General features: G+C 39.5%; 1 protein-coding gene across 11 annotated transcripts in view; it reads right to left on the bottom strand.

The window, feature by feature from the left end:
* The window catches only part of LOC138759145 (dual specificity protein phosphatase CDC14C-like), a 199,899-nt gene that overhangs the window by 125,290 nt on the left and 55,572 nt on the right, over positions 1–19,037 (bottom strand). For all 11 annotated transcript variants that reach the window (XR_011354646.1, XR_011354647.1, XM_069929197.1 and 8 more), the window contains 4 exons: positions 17,376–17,606; positions 11,464–11,602; positions 9,389–9,554; positions 8,252–8,358 (listed from right to left, as the gene is read on the bottom strand). Coding sequence is in view for 9 of the 11 variants with exons in the window: in XM_069929197.1 (XP_069785298.1) it covers positions 8,252–8,358; positions 9,389–9,554; positions 11,464–11,602; positions 17,376–17,606 (643 nt within the window). In the remaining 2 variants the exon portion in view is untranslated. The remainder of the gene's footprint in view (positions 1–8,251; positions 8,359–9,388; positions 9,555–11,463; positions 11,603–17,375; positions 17,607–19,037) is intronic.

Here is a 19,037-nt window from a genome sequence, read left to right as displayed (position 1 = left end):
TGATTATTGCTGTGAATGATGAGCAAGAAATTATTTTAGTATGCAGATCACACCTTCCTGTATTATCACAATAAAGACTTTGCAATTCCAGCTTCCTCTTCTCGGAAATGGTTATGTCTAACAAAATCCTCAATGTTGACAGTGAAACGTACTATATTTTTGTTTCAAAAGTCATTCTCTTTTTCGGGGGGGAGGAGAGGGAGGAGGAGGGGGGAGGATTTGGGTTATAAATTGCAAGGCTTGTTTTTCACCTAATCCACAAGCCTTGCCATTCTGTGCACTATGTCATGGGATAGCCCATGACTCCGGTCCCTGTGTAAACAAGGTCCTGGTTTGGGACACATTTCCCTGCCAACTTCTAAAAATAATGCTGCAGAGAGCAGTACATCATTCCATACATGAATCGCATTCAGTTGCAAGGGTGAATAATGACAGAGGAGCAATGTCAAATTTAATGGTTAGACATGTTTTTAGCTCAGAATTGCTGCAAATCCAAATTACTCTGGGGTTTTCTTAATTTCAAATGGACCTTCTAGTATTGAGTGCTAAATAAACCAGTGTTATGAAATCTCATGTTTAGCTAATACAGCAACCCAATAACCTAACGAATGCATGGTCTGAGATTGAACCATCCCCAATAATAATGCACTAAGAGTTAGCCTGTTAATTTATTCAATTTTTCTGAATAATTGTTTTACCCTTCAAAGTGGTTAAATTGCCAATAGCTTACTATTTAGTAGTCTGACAATCCAAAACAAACGTGCATCACAAACATGTCAAAAATATGCTTCAAGGTTTAAAGTTGCACTATTATACAGTAGCCTCTCAGATGCAAGTGTGATGTTATTGATAGATGTACAAATGACCCAGAAATAGGATACCTGCAGCTCCTCACCACTGCTGCAATGTAAGTGAGATCTCAGCCGAGAAGGTTTTATTTTCAACATCTGAGAGTTATTTCTTTGTTTGGTGGAATCAATCTTTAACAAGACACAAGTACCAATTCCTTCAACACTTCTGCTCCAAGTTTAAATAGCTTAGCCTGATATTTAATCACAGGTCACACACGTTTCTTGATCTTAACAATGCAACACCTTGAAATCTGAACCTGGCATCAATCAGAAGCTAAAGCTCCCTTCTGTTGTATTATGTACTTCAATTAATTGAGCTCAAATCAAGTCAAATCAGACGAGACGAGATTGCAGACTTTGTGGAAAGAAGATTTTGCAAAATGATGTGTGATTTTAGAGGATTTGGCCTGAAGGGAAGGTAATGTTGGATTGTTCATATCAAGTATTTGCAAGAACTATTTTTCCTAAAATAAATGAAAATACTTGTCTTTTGACCAAATAAATATGTAACTTTCAAATCTTGCACCACAACTCCATTTTAAATTAATTGTCCAGGAAGTATTTTGAAATATTTATAATCCATGCTACAGTTACACAAATATTTATTTTATTACATAATTATAAACATTGGCTTAAATTCAAATCTTACTAAACTTGGAAAATATCAAAGCTGTAATTTTATTACAAGTTACAGGACTCAAATCACTAACAATCGAAAGTACTCCAAAGTGGCCGCTCCAACACTAAAGTCATCTGGAATTTCAAGACAAATTAATATTTTACCAGACAATTAGACTAAGATGACAAAACAAATTTCACATCATGGGAATAAGACCTGGATTTTTAAAGAGTTTAGTGTGGAGCAAAAGCTGCAAATTATTGTCTTCCTCAAAATAAATGCAACAAATATATTGTCAATGCTCACTCTGCAGAAGTCAGAATAAGCTTTCATGCAAGTACCTTGCATTACAAGTGATAGATGTATCTGACTGACACCATTACTTTCTGTATTCACAAGCCCACAATATTAGTTCATTATTTATGAATTAATCTGAGGGACATTTGCTGGGGAGGGGGGGAAACAATCAAATAAAATTTCCTACTAGAATTGAAATTTCTTTTTTCATTTGGCAAGACAAAATCTATCTGAAGAAACCAAACTCACAACTGAGTCTTCCAGATGGTTGGTACATCAGCTTGGCTTTACTGTCCTTTAAACTTCGTCTCCAATGTTTATGTTAAGCAACACCAATTCATAGAACTAAAGAGTATTACGGCATAAAACTAGGCCTTTTGGGGAGGAGTCACGTGATGGAGTAGTGGCCGGACGGTGAACTCCAGCCCTCTCCAGAAAAGTCGGGAAAAACAAGAGAAAACACAAAGGCACAGAAATAAAAGTTACAGAAAAGTGAGTATAAAGGTGGAAAGAAGATGGCGACAAAAAAAGAAAAGTCGAAAGCAACGGTAAGAAGAGAGGAAGAGAAGACAAAGGAGGAAAAAGGTGAAGGCCTTACCTGTCCGAAGAGGCCCGCTGCGGAGAGAGAAACCCGCTCCCTCAGGTCGGTAAATAATGGACTACAAAAATGGCTCGCAGAGCCGAACAAAAGTGCGCAACCGCGCATGCGCGATGCGAATGAAAAAAAACACACCGACGGGAGGGGGGACCAGCTGGGGAGTCGATCTCCACAGCCGGCAACGACAGCTGCAGAACACCTGCAGCAAGAAGAGACCACAGAAGACAATAGAAACAAGATAGAAGAGGAGGAAAGGGCAACAAAGAAACAACAGATGGTCAACCCAGAGGAAGAAGAAGAGGAAGAGTATGGTGAAATAGAAGAAGAAAAGAGAGGCAAGGTAAAGGATATACTTGCTCTTATTAGAGGATACATGGAATCATTTAAAGAATGGCAAACACAGGAATTTAAGGATTTAAGAAAAAGAATAAACAACACAGAGGAGAAAATAATTAAAATGGAGATGACCTTAACAGAAATGGGAAAAAAAATGGACAAGATGGAAGAGCGGGCAGTAGCAGCAGAAATGGAGGTAGAAGACTTAAAAAAGAAATTGGAGAAATCTAATAAAAAAACTAAAGAGACACAAGAACTACTAGCTCAAAAAATAGATACAATGGAAAACCATAACAGAAGAAATAACATAAAGATAGTGGGCCTTAAGGAAGATGAAGAAGGCAAGAATATGAGGGAGTTTATAAAAGAGTGGATCCCTAAGACCCTAGGATGTCCAGAACTACAGCATGAAATGGAAATAGAAAGGGCACATAGAGTATTGGCCTCTAAACCACAACCACAACAAAAACCAAGATCTATTGTAGTAAAATTCCTAAGATATACTACAAGAGAAAAGGTACTGGAGAAGACAATGGAAAAAGTAAAAGAGGGCAACAAACCACTGGAGTATAAAGGGCAAAAAATCTTCATTTATCCAGATATAAGTTTTGAACTCCTAAAGAAGAGAAAAGAGTTCAATACAGCAAAGGCGATTTTATGGAAGAAAGGGTATAAATTTATACTAAAGCATCCAGCGGTATTGAAAATATTTATTCCAGGACAGCAAAACAGACTATTCTCGGATCCAGAAGAAGCACGAAAATTTGCAGAACAATTACAAAAATAGACTGAGGGAGGAAGACGGGTAATGAGAGTTAAAATGATCACGACTGATATGTATGTGGGTAAAGACAAAAATAGACTGAGGGATGAAGACGGGTAATGAGAGTAAAAATGATCACGATTGATATGTATGCAGGTAAAGAGGTATAAGAGTGAATAGAGACAATGAGCATACATGAATGTATCTGTACTTAGAGGAAAATATAGATAGTATAGACAAGAATTAATAAGGGAAGGTAATGGAATAGAGAGAATAAGGAGGGAATTAAAAGAGGGACCTTTGTGACATATGAAAAGTGAAATCTTTTCTGGGGGAGGCGGGGTGGGGGGAAATAGCGGTCACTGCACAATCAGTTGACGATTGCGAGTGGATTCGCAAATCCAAATGGAGAGGGGAGATGTGGTTGTCCGACAAGGGATAAAGGACAACTCAGGAGGTGAAGGGGAGATTGGGGATAAATAAGATAGAAATAGGAGAATAAGGAAAATGTTAGATGTTGTAGGAATGTTGTCTTATGAAGAGTTGAAAATAAGAAAACAGAAATGGAAAAGGAGGAAAGGTAATGATGGAAAAACGGAAAGAGAAGATAAACAAAATATAAAAGGGCTACGCTGAACTATATGTCTTTAAATATTAATGGAATACATAACCAAATTAAAAGGAAGAAACTACCAAATTTAAATGAATAAATGTATTCCATTAGAAAAAAATAACATATTGGTTAAGAAATAATATTGAAATATTCGAACAAGTATAGGAGCCTTACATTAAATACAATAGCGAAAACCTACCGGGGACAAACATTACCTAAGTTGATGGAAGGAGAAGGAAAGAAAAGAATGGACTCAGTAGAATTTCTGGTGTAATTTTGTTGAATGACAACATTGTCTGACTGGATTAATGCAACCTAGATTGTATACCTAAAATGGATGAGAGGGGGGGGTGGGGGGGTGGTTTGGGAGGAAAGGGGGGGGGGGAGAAAAAGTCACTGTATATGTGTGAAAAGAAATAGTGTATATCATGGCTAATGTGATTTATGGTGTGAAAAATAAAAAAATTTAAAAAAAAAAAAAACAAAAAAAAAACTAGGCCTTTTGGTCCTTCTAATCTATGCCACACCATTTTTTGCCTTGCCCCGCTGACCTGCACCCAGTCCATAGCCCTGCATACCTCTCTCATCCATGAACCTGTCCAAATTCTTCTTAAATGTCAAAATTAAACCTACAATCACCACGTCTGCTGGCTGCTCGTTCCACACCCTCACCACTCTGAAAAAATTTTCCTTAAACTTCTGTTTTCACCCCTAGCCCATGTCCTCTGATTTGTATCTCACTTAACCTCAGTGCAAAAAGCCTACTTACATTAATTTTAAAGACCTCTATCAAATCTCCCCTCTCATTCTTTCAAGCTCCCGGGAATAAAGTCCAAATCTGTTTAACCTTTTCCTGTACCCGAGTTCTTAAAGTCCTGACAACATCCTTGTAAATCTTCTCTGCACCTTTTCTATCTTATTGATATCTTCCCTGTAGTTATATGACCAAAACTGCACACAATACTCCAAATTTGGCCTCACCAAGGTCTTGTACAACTTTACCATGACATCCCAAGTATTCAATATTTTGATTTATGAAGGCCAATATGTCAAAAGCTCGCTTTACAAACCTATCTACCTGTGATGCCACTTTCAGGTAACTATGTACTGTCTGTGTATTTCCAGATCCTTCTGTTCTACCACACTTCTCAGTGCTCAAACATTTAACGTGTATGTACTTTATTGGTTTCTTCTTCCAAAATCCAACACCTCACACTTGTTTGCATTAAATTCCATCTGCTATTTTTCAGCTCATTTTTTCCAGCTGGTCCAGATCCCTCTGCAAGCTTTGAAAACCTTCCTTACTATCCATAACACCTCCAATCTTCGTGTCATCTGCTGATTTGCTGATCCAATTTACCACATCATCCTCCAGATCATTGCGATCAATGATAAACAATAGTCCCAGCACCAATCCCCGAGGCACACCAATAGTCACATGCCTCCAGTCTGAGAAGCATCATCCACCGATACTCTCTGGCTTTCCACATCTAGTCAATGTTGAAACCCAGTTCACTACTTCTCCATAAATACCAAGTGTCTGAACCTTGCTGACTAACCTCCCATGTGGGACCCTGTCAAAGGCCTTACTAAAGTTAATGTAGACAACATAGAAATCATTTCAAGTCTGTTGCTTGCATAGATGGAATAGACTGTGTGGCAACAGGACTTGAGAGGTGGAAAAGATACAGAAAAAAAATCACTACTACACAATTAGCATTTGTTGTTATGCTGCACTGTGCATCCTTCCCACAATCCTCACTCGAAGTGGACCAATTCAAAAAGACTAACATCTGAAAGTAGCAAAAGAATTCAAATAGAAGTGACATGAGATAAAGAGGGTTTAATAAGGTCAATCTGGTGGATTCTGCCAAACTCATTCATTCCTGCACCATGTCAGAAACTCCAGCAGAGACTGGAACAGGAAATTTTGAAGCTAGAATTTGGAAAAAGCTGCAAGGTCTTGGAAGTCAACTGACCTGCCTGCAATTAAATGTTTCACAGAAAAGGAACAATAATGGCAACAAAAGTCAGATAAATAAGCAATTCCAAATGATATTTTGTATCATTTAAAAGAAACCCGTACTTTTAGTCATTGGGCCCTTGGACCAGCAAACCTGAAGTTAAAGGGGGTTAACCAGAAGGGCTCAGACCCATAACAGCGAGTGTCCAATGGTTTCCATGGATGTTTCATGACCTGCTAAGTTCCTCCAGCATAGTTTTGTACATTGTTCCATTTCTCTATTAAGCCACCAAATCTCAAACATCTCAAACAGAAATCGCTGGAAGCGCTCAGCAAGTTAGGAAAAGCTTTAACTCAGTTTTCAATTGCTTGCACCTGCTGCTTTTTGTTCCAAACATGTAGACATGCAGCAGTTTACCATAAATCAAAAATTAGATACCTACTGGACGTCAGCCTCACATCAGTTGCTTAGAAAGTACGAGAATCCACTCTTGTGGCTAAGATAATAGTGCACTTACAAAATCATAATATGACCAGGCTTAGTTCTATCAAACGAGAAATTGTTTGAAAATTCTCAGCCTTTGATAGGAGACATGGGGGTGGGGGGGGGTGGGGGGGGTGGGGGGGGGTGGGGGAAGGAATCGGGAGTCAGGGGCAGCATAAAGTTATGTAGTCTACAAGTTTACTAACAGTGTAACGCAAGGAAGGAAATAAAGTTCTGAGAAAGATTAAAAGGGTTGCAAAGGACACAAAAGATTGTGAGTGAACAAGATGGTTGAAATAATGGGACCGTGAAGTTTCTCATTTCAGTCAAAAGAACAGACTTTTTTTTTAAAAAAAAATCAACAGAGAAGGACCATTAAATTTTGTGGGTTGATCAGATTTAGATCTACTCATGCACTAAATCCTGGCGTTCTGGCACAGGAAGTGCTCATGAAGGCAAATAGTGCGATGGTCTTTATTCTAAAGGGGTTGGAGTACAAGTAAATAACAAGGTCACGAGTGAAGTATGACAGTTTTAATCTCCACAAAGTTACCCTAAGGTTGAGTTGTATACATTTATTTCTAATTAGGAGAATGAAGGAGTAATTTTGTTGAACAATACAAAATTCTCTTTGGGAGCAACAATGCTCTGGACTATGTGGACAGAAGTTGGTACCTTTTTTGCACTCGACTTGCCAGTGTTCCACTATTAAACCTTTTTGGCTTGATTTGGGTAATTTATTAGAACAAATAACTGGAGTAAGATTCCTACAGGATCCAATTATTTTTACTGGGAAATGTTAGAGGAATTAAACCTACATTAAAAGTGAATATGTATCAAGTAAAATTTGTTCATATTTCCTTGGCTATAGCTAGAAAATGTATTGCTATAACATGGAAGTCGGATATTGATTTGAGAATGGACAGATGGCAAACTGCTTTTTCTCTTTTTTTTTAAAGAAAAAGTTTGTTGGGGGAGATTTAGAGGGGGTTTTTCTTTCTTTTTTTTCTTATATATAAAATACCACATGTATTTGGATTAAGTTTGAAATGTTATGATAAGTTTGTTAAGTAGTTTTGTATTAAATAAAATTATAAAAAAAACAATGCTCTGGACTGTACAGTCAGTGGTTCTTTCCAGAGGAGTCTAAAAATAAAGGGCATAACCTTAAGACAAAGAAGTGACCATTTATAGTGCACATGCTTTTCTTTTTCAAATTTTAGAACTCCACTGCAATAACCTTATCTCGGTTATAGTCGTAGGTTCATAGTTTTCCCAGTGGAGATTATTTTCTTTCAACTCTGATTGATGGGAGAAAATTCTGCCCCATGTTTGTTTGTTTTTTTTTGGTCAAGTCCCAATGCAGTTTTCATCAGTGTGATTTCACAGTAAGAAATGCTCAGCCAAACTGTCATTCATCTGGAGACTGCACCAGTTAGTGGCATGGGACACTGCAAAACTGTGACTCTCTTGACATTGGCATTTGGGCATGATTTACAACAGTAAAGATCTGTTTTCTCTGCAGCCCTCTGTACTGTTTTGTTTCAGGAGTACATGACGTGTACATCAACTGTCCCCAAAATTAAGATGTGTCCCATTCTCCAGGAACAGCATCCCCTCATCTGGATAGAAGGGAATTCATCCAAAATTAAACTCAGTATCTTTTGCTCCAAGTCACTGGAGGTAAACAATTGGTTTTGACTGAATAATGCTGAAAAGATACTCACTTTAATGATCCAGTGTTTACAGCTCTGGCTGGTCTTCTACTTTTCAACACCCTGAGTTTATCACCTTGAGTCATTTCATTTTTATTAGGGTAATGATTATCATTGTACTATGGAGCAAAGAGAAATTAAATAATATCAGAACAATTGATAATGTAGTGTCACTAACACCAGAAAATCAAAGTACCTCTAGGACAAAAGCCTTCAAACTGTATTTCGTGTTTATGTTTTCCATGAATACCTTTGATTTAACATTTTAAAACCAAATAATCTAAAGAGCAAGGAGGATTCCTGACTAATAGCTTCATTTATTTTTTTATTGTGTGTAACATGAACAATGTTGACATATCGCGATTGTGTTGAATTGCTTGGTACAGTGGACAATGATAATCACATATCCTGACTGTTTTGCTATATATATATATTAGAGAAAATTATGCACATTTTGGGAGAGATTCTCATGATTTTGCAGAATGCCTCATCACCAAACTTTCAATCAAGCAATAAGGCCATGAGAAAATTCCTGTCCATCAGGTTTTTCCACATTTGATCAGAATGTGGTCACACGGTATGCTGCCTTCAGGACCACTACATAGGAAGTGACTGGTTTCCAACCCCTTAGAGAATGCATCTTTGCATTAAGGAGTGGGGTGAGATGCAGAGATATTTATTGAGATTCATCCCAATACAGGACTGTGCATAGTCAGGCCTGTTCCCAGAATAACATATGGAGGGAAATATTAATTGCTCCTGAGATACTATTAACACAGTGAAAGATGTCCTCTTGTATGCTGGAAGCTTAGTGTCCCAGAGCTGCAAACTGGCACGTTTGAAGGTCAACACTATGCACTGAGAGACGTATTGAAGATGAGCGCAGCCATCACAAGGGAACTATGTGGAAGGGCCACAGTTTAATTTTCTGCTGGCACTACACTCCAATGAGTGGAAATCTATATTAAAACCTCTACTTTTTAAAAAAATGTATTTACTTTTGGATTGTAAATGAATGATAATTGTCAACACGCTATTGTGAAGGGAATAATATGACTGTCTTATTCAAAATATACTTTTAGAAAAACAATGTAGAAAGTTTAAATCAACATGTTCATAAGAAAAATCTTGTTCCAGTATTTTACATACCATGTGACTTTCTAGTTCATCACACATCCTATTCTGATCATCATTAATGGTAATATCATCAACTCCAGAAAGGATCCTTGTTACGCCAACCTTCTCTTTTCCATTCATCTGTTCTTTTAATTTGGCACGGAAAAGGTCACCCTGGACCCACAAGTTAGCTTGTTTCCTGCCAAGCAAAACAAACAAGATAATGTAAGGGTAGAAAATACAAGATCGACAAAAAATAATTATTTCTTTCTGCACTTTTTATTTTAGAAACTATCCAGAACATTCATCTTGCACTTGACAGTGTTAACTCCAATTTCCTCTGCTCCTCATTAAATTACATTCATTTGCAAATATTTTACATGCCAAACACTGATTAATAGAATTTAAAATATTCAATTTGCTGAATATCACTGTTAACATTCAAACAGTTGGTAAAGCATTGCTCACATCAAGTAGCTTGACACCAGCAGTTTTCTTTTACAAGAAAGAGTTCAGCTAACAGAGACATTAAATGAGTATTAATGTGTCAAAGTTTATCAAACAAAAATAAAAATCTAACTTTACAATAAGCAGCTGCACAGATCACTATATTATGCAGATTCTATCTCTTCAACCGTTATTTCTGTAGGGTCTCAATACATGTTCTTTATTCGCCTTGTCAAACATATTAAGATACAAGTCACGTTTCTTTAGTTTCCTGTCTTGCCAAGATGGATTGGGAATTTAGCATGTTATAAGTGACTTTTAGCAGTATCACATCATTTAACAATGTTATTGGTACATGTTCCTCTTGTTAGAAAAAAAGAGACCATGTGTGCCATAAACAAGTGATCATGAATGGTTTTGGGTGATATATCAATACTTGGACTTTAAACAATAATCCAAAAGCTGAATGCTACAATGTTTAAAGTCTAAAGAACTTTTATATCTTCCATATTTTCAGTTTTATTTGAAATGTTATTACATTTCAGAGTCTTTATTTATCATTCATGAAAGCAGATAGAGATCCTGAGCTTCAGACTAGTACAGTGACACAACTCTCAAAAGGAGCTGCTGCAGCTCCAGTATTCTGCATTGAATCCCAACCTCTGATGCAGTTTGTGTGGAGCTTGCAGATTCTTCCTGTGTCTACCATGAATTTGCTTCCATTTCCTTCCACATTCCAAATGTGTTCAGAATGGTAGGTTGGTTGCCTATTGTAAATTTCCCATAGGTGAGCATAGTGGGTGTCTGAATCTGGGGAAAATGGATGTTGAACAGAGGGAGAATAAAATGAGATTAGCATAAATGGGCATTTTGATGGTCGGTGCAGACTCAGTGAGCCAGTTTCCATACTGCCGTGACACTATGGCCATTAAACTTCATTAAATTAAGATGGATAAACACAGGTGAAAGCTATTTACATTATGGATTTCAGTATTAGAACCTATGCAAGAGGTTTTTTTTTAATATTACACATGGACTTATAAAATTAACGCTGGCAAGCAATACAAGGAGGGATTGATTTGGGGAAATATCTTGTATCAGGGATCAAAACCATTGAGATGGTGAAGCAAAGGAAGTTGACTATCACTGCCCAAAGAACATGCATCATGCAGAAATCTTCTAAATCTGTGAGAGTCCAATCCAAATGAAGAATGCCATTCTTGGGAATATCCTAATGTGATATGGTGCCAGCCCCTTGCATAAGCAATTTTGAAGAAACAAATTAGAGACTTCAAACTCCTTTCTAATTTTAGAAATGCATTAACTTTTCCTCCAACAAATTACATGACTCAGAAACTCTCCTGGATATCTGCAGTCTGAAGCTTGCATCCAAATTCTGAATGCACAATCTCCTTAACTTCAATATTCTGGAAAAGTTTTAAAAAAAAATTATTTAAAAGGTAACAATTGTAGACATAAATCAACCAGATTTCAGGAAATTAAGAGCAAAATAACACAGAACTCTGAAATACAACACACAAAATAATCAACAGTTAAGGTAGCAATATTGTCCACTAGTGCTACTGGACTTGGGTGGGGGGGTGGGGGGGGGGGGGAAACATCTTTAACATTGCTTGCTATTAAGTATGGCATTTACTCACTCTTCTAAAAAGTGCTGCTGAGGTCCTATAACTGATCCTGGTCTACATATTCTGATCCAGGCAATGGCTTCTGCTGCTGTTAGTCTGTAGTGCTTCATGATATAACATGCTATAAGAGTACCAGTTCGGCCTAATCCAGCTATAATATTTTAAAAAAGTATCAAGTTATTTCTCATATCTAAAAACCTTAAATATACAGAACTTGCTAAAATTGTTTACTGGAAAACATACTACATTAACAGGTCATTAATGAAAAGTGACTATTTCCTGTAACTCTAAAAAAATTACAGTACTGAACAATAAGTTTGTTGTTGGAAACAGCCACACTTCTCTCACCAAGCTGCAGAGTTGTTAAAGGTAGGATTTTCCTCCAGGGAGAAACAATAACAATGGACAATAAAGATTTTTCTTCCTGATCACTTTTGGGTGCATTTTATTGATTTTGGGCTGCTGACCACAAAAATCACCTTAGAAATATTCCTATATGTATCTTTTTTAAAAAAAGACCAATTTTTGTAATTTCCTGTCATATTTTAAGTCAACTTCAAGAATACAAAACCATGAAGTGCAAAGTGTCATTGAAAATTCATTTTCTGTATTCACACTTGGACGTCTTCCCTGCTGACCTCGGTGCAGTCAGTGACGAACATAGTGAAAGGTTTCACCAAGACATTGCGACCATGGAAAAGCGGTATCAAGGTAACTGGAATTTATCAATGCTGGTCGACTATTGTTGGACACTGACACGAGAGGCATGAGATGCTGAGTACAAACGAAGAGAGGCATGAGATGCTGAGTACAAACGAAGAGAGGCATGAGATGCTGAGTACAAACGAAGAGAGGCATGAGATGCTGAGTACAAACGAAGAGAGGCATGAGATGCTGAGTACAAACGAAGAGAGGCATGAGATGCTGAGTACAAACGAAGAGAGGCATGAGATGCTGAGTACAAACGAAGAGAGGCATGAGATGCTGAGTACAAACGAAGAGAGGCATGAGATGCTGAGTACAAACGAAGAGAGGCATGAGATGCTGAGTACAAACGAAGAGAGGCATGAGATGCTGAGTACAAACGAAGAGAGGCATGAGATGCTGAGTACAAACGAAGAGAGGCATGAGATGCTGAGTACAAACGAAGAGAGGCATGAGATGCTGAGTACAAACGAAGAGAGGCATGAGATGCTGAGTACAAACGAAGAGAGGCATGAGATGCTGAGTACAAACGAAGAGAGGCATGAGATGCTGAGTACAAACGAAGAGAGGCATGAGATGCTGAGTACAAACGAAGAGAGGCATGAGATGCTGAGTACAAACGAAGAGAGGCATGAGATGCTGAGTACAAACGAAGAGAGGCATGAGTTGCTGAGTACAAACGAAGAGAGGCATGAGATGCTGAGTACAAACGAAGAGAGGCATGAGATGCTGAGTACAAACGAAGAGAGGCATGAGATGCTGAGTACAAACGAAGAGAGGCATGAGATGCTGAGTACAAACGAAGAGAGGCATGAGATGCTGAGTACAAACGAAGAGAGGCATGAGATGCTGAGTACAAACGAAGAGAGGCATGAGATGCTGAGTACAAACGAAGAGAGGCATGAGATGCTGAGTACAAACGAAGAGAGGCATGAGATGCTGAGTACAAACGAAGAGAGGCATGAGATGCAGAGTACAAACGAAGAGAGGCATGAGATGCAGAGTACAAACGAAGAGAGGCATGAGTTGCTGAGTACAAACGAAGAGAGGCATGAGATGCTGAGTACAAACGAAGAGAGGCATGAGATGCTGAGTACAAACGAAGAGAGGCATGAGATGCTGAGTACAAACGAAGAGAAGCATGAGATGCTGAGTACAAACGAAGAGAGGCATGAGATGCTGAGTACAAACGAAGAGAGGCATGAGATGCTGAGTACAAACGAAGAGAGGCATGAGATGCTGAGTACAAACGAAGAGAGGCATGAGATGCTGAGTACAAACGAAGAGAGGCATGAGATGCTGAGTACAAACGAAGAGAGGCATGAGATGCTGAGTACAAACGAAGAGAGGCATGAGATGCTGAGTACAAACGAAGAGAGGCATGAGATGCTGAGTACAAACGAAGAGAGGCATGAGATGCTGAGTACAAACGAAGAGAGGCATGAGATGCTGAGTACAAACGAAGAGAGGCATGAGATGCTGAGTACAAACGAAGAGAGGCATGAGATGCTGAGTACAAACGAAGAGAGGCATGAGATGCTGAGTACAAACGAAGAGAGGCATGAGATGCTGAGTACAAACGAAGAGAGGCATGAGTTGCTGAGTACAAACGAAGAGAGGCATGAGATGCTGAGTACAAACGAAGAGAGGCATTAGATGCTGAGTACAAACGAAGAGAGGCATGAGATGCTGAGTACAAACGAAGAGAGGCATGAGATGCTGAGTACAAACGAAGAGAGGCATGAGATGCTGAGTACAAACGAAGAGAGGCATGAGATGCTGAGTACAAACGAAGAGAGGCATGAGATGCTGAGTACAAACGAAGAGAGGCATGAGATGCTGAGTACAAACGAAGAGAGGCATGAGATGCTGAGTACAAACGAAGAGAGGCATGAGATGCTGAGTACAAACGAAGAGAGGCATGAGATGCTGAGTACAAACGAAGAGAGGCATGAGATGCTGAGTACAAACGAAGAGAGGCATGAGATGCTAAGTACAAACGAAGAGAGGCATGAGATGCTGAGTACAAACGAAGAGAGGCATGAGTTGCTGAGTACAAACGAAGAGAGGCATGAGTTGCTGAGTACAAACGAAGAGAGGCATGAGATGCTGAGTACAAACGAAGAGAGGCATGAGTTGCTGAGTACAAACGAAGAGAGGCATGAGATGCTGAGTACAAACGAAGAGAGGCATGAGATGCTGAGTACAAACGAAGAGAGGCATGAGATGCTGAGTACAAACGAAGAGAGGCATGAGATGCTGAGTACAAACAAAGAGAGGCATGAGATGCTGAGTACAAACGAAGAGAGGCATGAGATGCTGAGTACAAACGAAGAGAGGCATGAGATGCTGAGTACAAACGAAGAGAGGCATGAGATGCTGAGTACAAACGAAGAGAGGCATGAGATGCTGAGTACAAACGAAGAGAGGCATGAGATGCTGAGTACAAACGAAGAGAGGCATGAGATGCTAAGTACAAACGAAGAGAGGCATGAGATGCTGAGTACAAACGAAGAGAGGCATGAGTTGCTGAGTACAAACGAAGAGAGGCATGAGATGCTGAGTACAAACGAAGAGAGGCATGAGATGCTGAGTACAAACGAAGAGAGGCATGAGATGCTGAGTACAAACGAAGAGAGGCATGAGATGCTGAGTACAAACGAAGAGAGGCATGAGATGCTGAGTACAAACGAAGAGAGGCATGAGATGCTGAGTACAAACGAAGAGAGGCATGAGTTGCTGAGTACAAACGAAGAGAGGCATGAGATGCTGAGTACAAACGAAGAGAGGCATGAGATGCTGAGTACAAACGAAGAGAGGCATAAGATGCTGAGTACAAACGAAGAGAGGCATGAGATGCTGAGTACAAACGAAGAGAGGCATGAGATGCTGAGTACAAACGAAGAGAGGCATGAGATGCTGAGTACAAACGAAGAGAGGCATGAGATGCTGAGTACAAACGAAGAGAGGCATGAGATGCTGAGTACAAACGAAGAGAGGCATGAGATGCTGAGTACAAACGAAGAGAGGCATGAGATGCTGAGTACAAACGAAGAGAGGCATGAGATGCTGAGTACAAACGAAGAGAGGCATGAGATGCTAAGTACAAACGAAGAGAGGCATGAGATGCTGAGTACAAACGAAGAGAGGCATGAGTTGCTGAGTACAAACGAAGAGAGGCATGAGATGCTGAGTACAAACGAAGAGAGGCATGAGATGCTGAGTACAAACGAAGAGAGGCATGAGATGCTGAGTACAAACGAAGAGAGGCATGAGATGCTGAGTACAAACGAAGAGAGGCATGAGATGCTGAGTACAAACGAAGAGAGGCATGAGATGCTGAGTACAAACGAAGAGAGGCATGAGATGCTGAGTACAAACGAAGAGAGGCATGAGATGCTGAGTACAAACGAAGAGAGGCATGAGATGCTGAGTACAAACGAAGAGAGGCATGAGATGCTGAGTACAAACGAAGAGAGGCATGAGATGCTGAGTACAAACGAAGAGAGGCATGAGATGCTGAGTACAAACGAAGAGAGGCATGAGATGCTGAGTACAAACGAAGAGAGGCATGAGATGCTGAGTACAAACGAAGAGAGGCATGAGATGCTGAGTACAAACGAAGAGAGGCATGAGATGCTGAGTACAAACGAAGAGAGGCATGAGATGCTGAGTACAAACGAAGAGAGGCATGAGATGCTGAGTACAAACGAAGAGAGGCATGAGTTGCTGAGTACAAACGAAGAGAGGCATGAGATGCTGAGTACAAACGAAGAGAGGCATGAGATGCTGAGTACAAACGAAGAGAGGCATGAGATGCTGAGTACAAACGAAGAGAGGCATGAGATGCTGAGTACAAACGAAGAGAGGCATGAGATGCTGAGTACAAACGAAGAGAGGCATGAGATGCTGAGTACAAACGAAGAGAGGCATGAGATGCTGAGTACAAACGAAGAGAGGCATGAGATGCTGAGTACAAACGAAGAGAGGCATGAGATGCTGAGTACAAACGAAGAGAGGCATGAGATGCTGAGTACAAACGAAGAGAGGCATGAGATGCTAAGTACAAACGAAGAGAGGCATGAGATGCTGAGTACAAACGAAGAGAGGCATGAGTTGCTGAGTACAAACGAAGAGAGGCATGAGATGCTGAGTACAAACGAAGAGAGGCATGAGATGCTGAGTACAAACGAAGAGAGGCATGAGATGCTGAGTACAAACGAAGAGAGGCATGAGATGCTGAGTACAAACGAAGAGAGGCATGAGATGCTGAGTACAAACGAAGAGAGGCATGAGATGCTGAGTACAAACGAAGAGAGGCATGAGATGCTGAGTACAAACGAAGAGAGGCATGAGATGCTGAGTACAAACAAAGAGAGGCATGAGATGCTGAGTACAAACGAAAATCAGCAGCAAAACATGTTTATGTCACTTTAACTAACACAATGTGTCAGAATCATTATGTAATTAAATATGCTAAATTTAATAAAGAGTTCTCCAACTTCCTACGTGATGCAGCAAATCTAAAATTATCTTTGTGTTCAGCTTGAAGTTGTTCATCATAATCCCCATTTTTTTTCTTTGCTGGAAGCAAAGCTTTTTTTTAAAAAAAGTTGTCCAGTAATAATCAGAAATACATTTCTCAGAGAAGATGGTGGAGGGAAGCTAGAGGTGTTCTTCTAGGCAATTGGCGAACTCGTCTTTCCAATTCATAGAGACCATATTTTTGGGGAGATGCTGTCCAAAAAAAAAATCAAGGTGTTGTTTGAGTGCATACAGATGGTGTGCCCAGAACCACAGTGTATATTGGCCATGAAGGAATGATTGCCTGTAGTGCTCAGGATTATTTTGAGCTTTGGCAGCCACACTCAAGCAGGCAAGTAGAAAGAAGAACCTTACACCCTTAGCATGCCTGATGGATGGTGGAAAGGCTACAGACTGTAAAGAGTTGAAGGCAATACCAACTGCTTCTAACTAACGATTTAACATTTCTGAAGTTGCATTTCCAGGCTACAGTACAATATCTACATTATCTAGAATTACCAAGGAATAGAAAATACAATTCAATCAGTTAGATCTCTGAAAGATGAAGAGACCTGTCTGTGACCTTCCATTGGTTTAGGTTTAATTTCAGATCTTCAGCAGCCTGTACTTATTAAGTGTGCTGTGATAATACAGGTACCATTATCAATACTGCAAATGATAATGAGGAACTATACCTTTACAGTGCACAGCAACGACACCTTCTGCATTTTCACAGATATTCAAGAACCTTTTCACTATAGTATCACTAGGTGTACTCCCATCTACAAAGAAGAGATCATGGTGCTCAAAACGAGCATCTGTGAATCGCTTGGCATCGTACATTTTCTTGTTTAAACGAATAATTGTTGTGACATTGTGTTTTCGGAAATACTGGAAATAAGCCTCTGGAGCGTGCAATGGATAGCCTAATTCACAAAGAGAAAGAAATGATATACTGGTTAGCATTTCCAACTTTTAAAGTGGTTTCAGATATAACAAGAGATGTTCACCTAAAAATTGCTGACAATACAAAGCATCTGGAGGATTGGTCCCTGAATTATGGTCTTTAATCTTACAACGTACACTTCTAAAATAACAACCAATTGCTTTCATTTTACAAACCAGGAATTTCATGCAATAGAATTAGATTGTTTGCATTGCATTTATTAATCCTCCGCAAAAAAAAACTGACAGGCAGTGTAAAATAGTTGAAAATATTTTTTGTTAAATTTGAACACAATTGTGACTGGTCGTCTTGGTGGGGGGGGGGGGGGGGGGGAGGGGGGTGGTAAAAGAAACAATATTATTTGCAATGGATCTCAGAGAGTGAGCCCTGACAACCCAGCAACTAGAACTGCTCATAATTATAATTATTCAGTAGTCCCGCCAATGTATGCAAGTTATATTTGTAAACTATGAACACTGCATGTTAAGTGCTAACTAACTTGAAGATACCCACTAATATTTAAGTACACTGCTTTGTTCTTTAAACATGCAGAATCAAGAATAGTCTATTTATAAAAAAGCAGTGCCTGGCTGGGACAAACATTGATGAAGAAATTCAGAGCTATGTTGAGGTTTGTTTTCTTATGGTTAATCGTTAGTCGCTAGCACTTACAGACTTTGCTTCTTAGAGGATTGGCAAATGAGATTAGATGCCTGTTTGCTTATCTTTTGATCAACCTCCTGTTAATTTTGCACGAGTCTGCTGGAATGCTGCATCTCCAGAAAGGTCAGCGTCTGAGCAGATTTTTTTTTCAGCCCTAACATTAGGATCCGGAATTGGCAATGCAGGTAGCCACTCCTCTCAAGTTTGTGCACCTCCACCACTGGATCTGTTCAGCAAGTAATGGAGCCTCAGTCAATGGCCTCCACAACTAATGCACTGCACCCAATGAGACCACACCTGGAGTACTATGTGCAGCTTTGACCTCCTTAGACCAGCTATACTTGCAAGAGGCTGTGCAAAGATGATTCGCCAGACTGACCCTCATATGAGAGATATGGTCAACGAGTCCTGTATTCACTTGGGCTTTGAAGAAAAGTGAAAACTAGGTTTTAATAGGTTGAATGCAGGAAGAATGTTCCCCTGGCTCAGCAATCTAGATTCAGGGAGTCTCAATTTCAACACGCGAGAAGTGTGGAATTCACTGCCATGAAAATGTTTTAAAAGCTAATTGAATATATTTAAAAAGATTTTGAGACTCAAGGCATCAAGGGCTACAGGAAGAAAGCACGAACTTGGCACTGGGATGAATGACTAGCCATGACTCTACTAAGTGGAGCAGAAGGCCTGGTAGGCCTATTCCTATTTTTTTGGTTTTTTTACTGAATATGATGGAAAATTTGCTTCCAAT

This window comes from Narcine bancroftii, chromosome 1 (genome assembly GCF_036971445.1).
Source record: "Narcine bancroftii isolate sNarBan1 chromosome 1, sNarBan1.hap1, whole genome shotgun sequence".
Classification (NCBI taxonomy): domain Eukaryota; kingdom Metazoa; phylum Chordata; class Chondrichthyes; order Torpediniformes; family Narcinidae; genus Narcine; species Narcine bancroftii.
The sequence above is the reverse complement of the archived record's forward strand: the minus strand, read 5'-3'. Positions and strand labels throughout refer to the sequence as shown.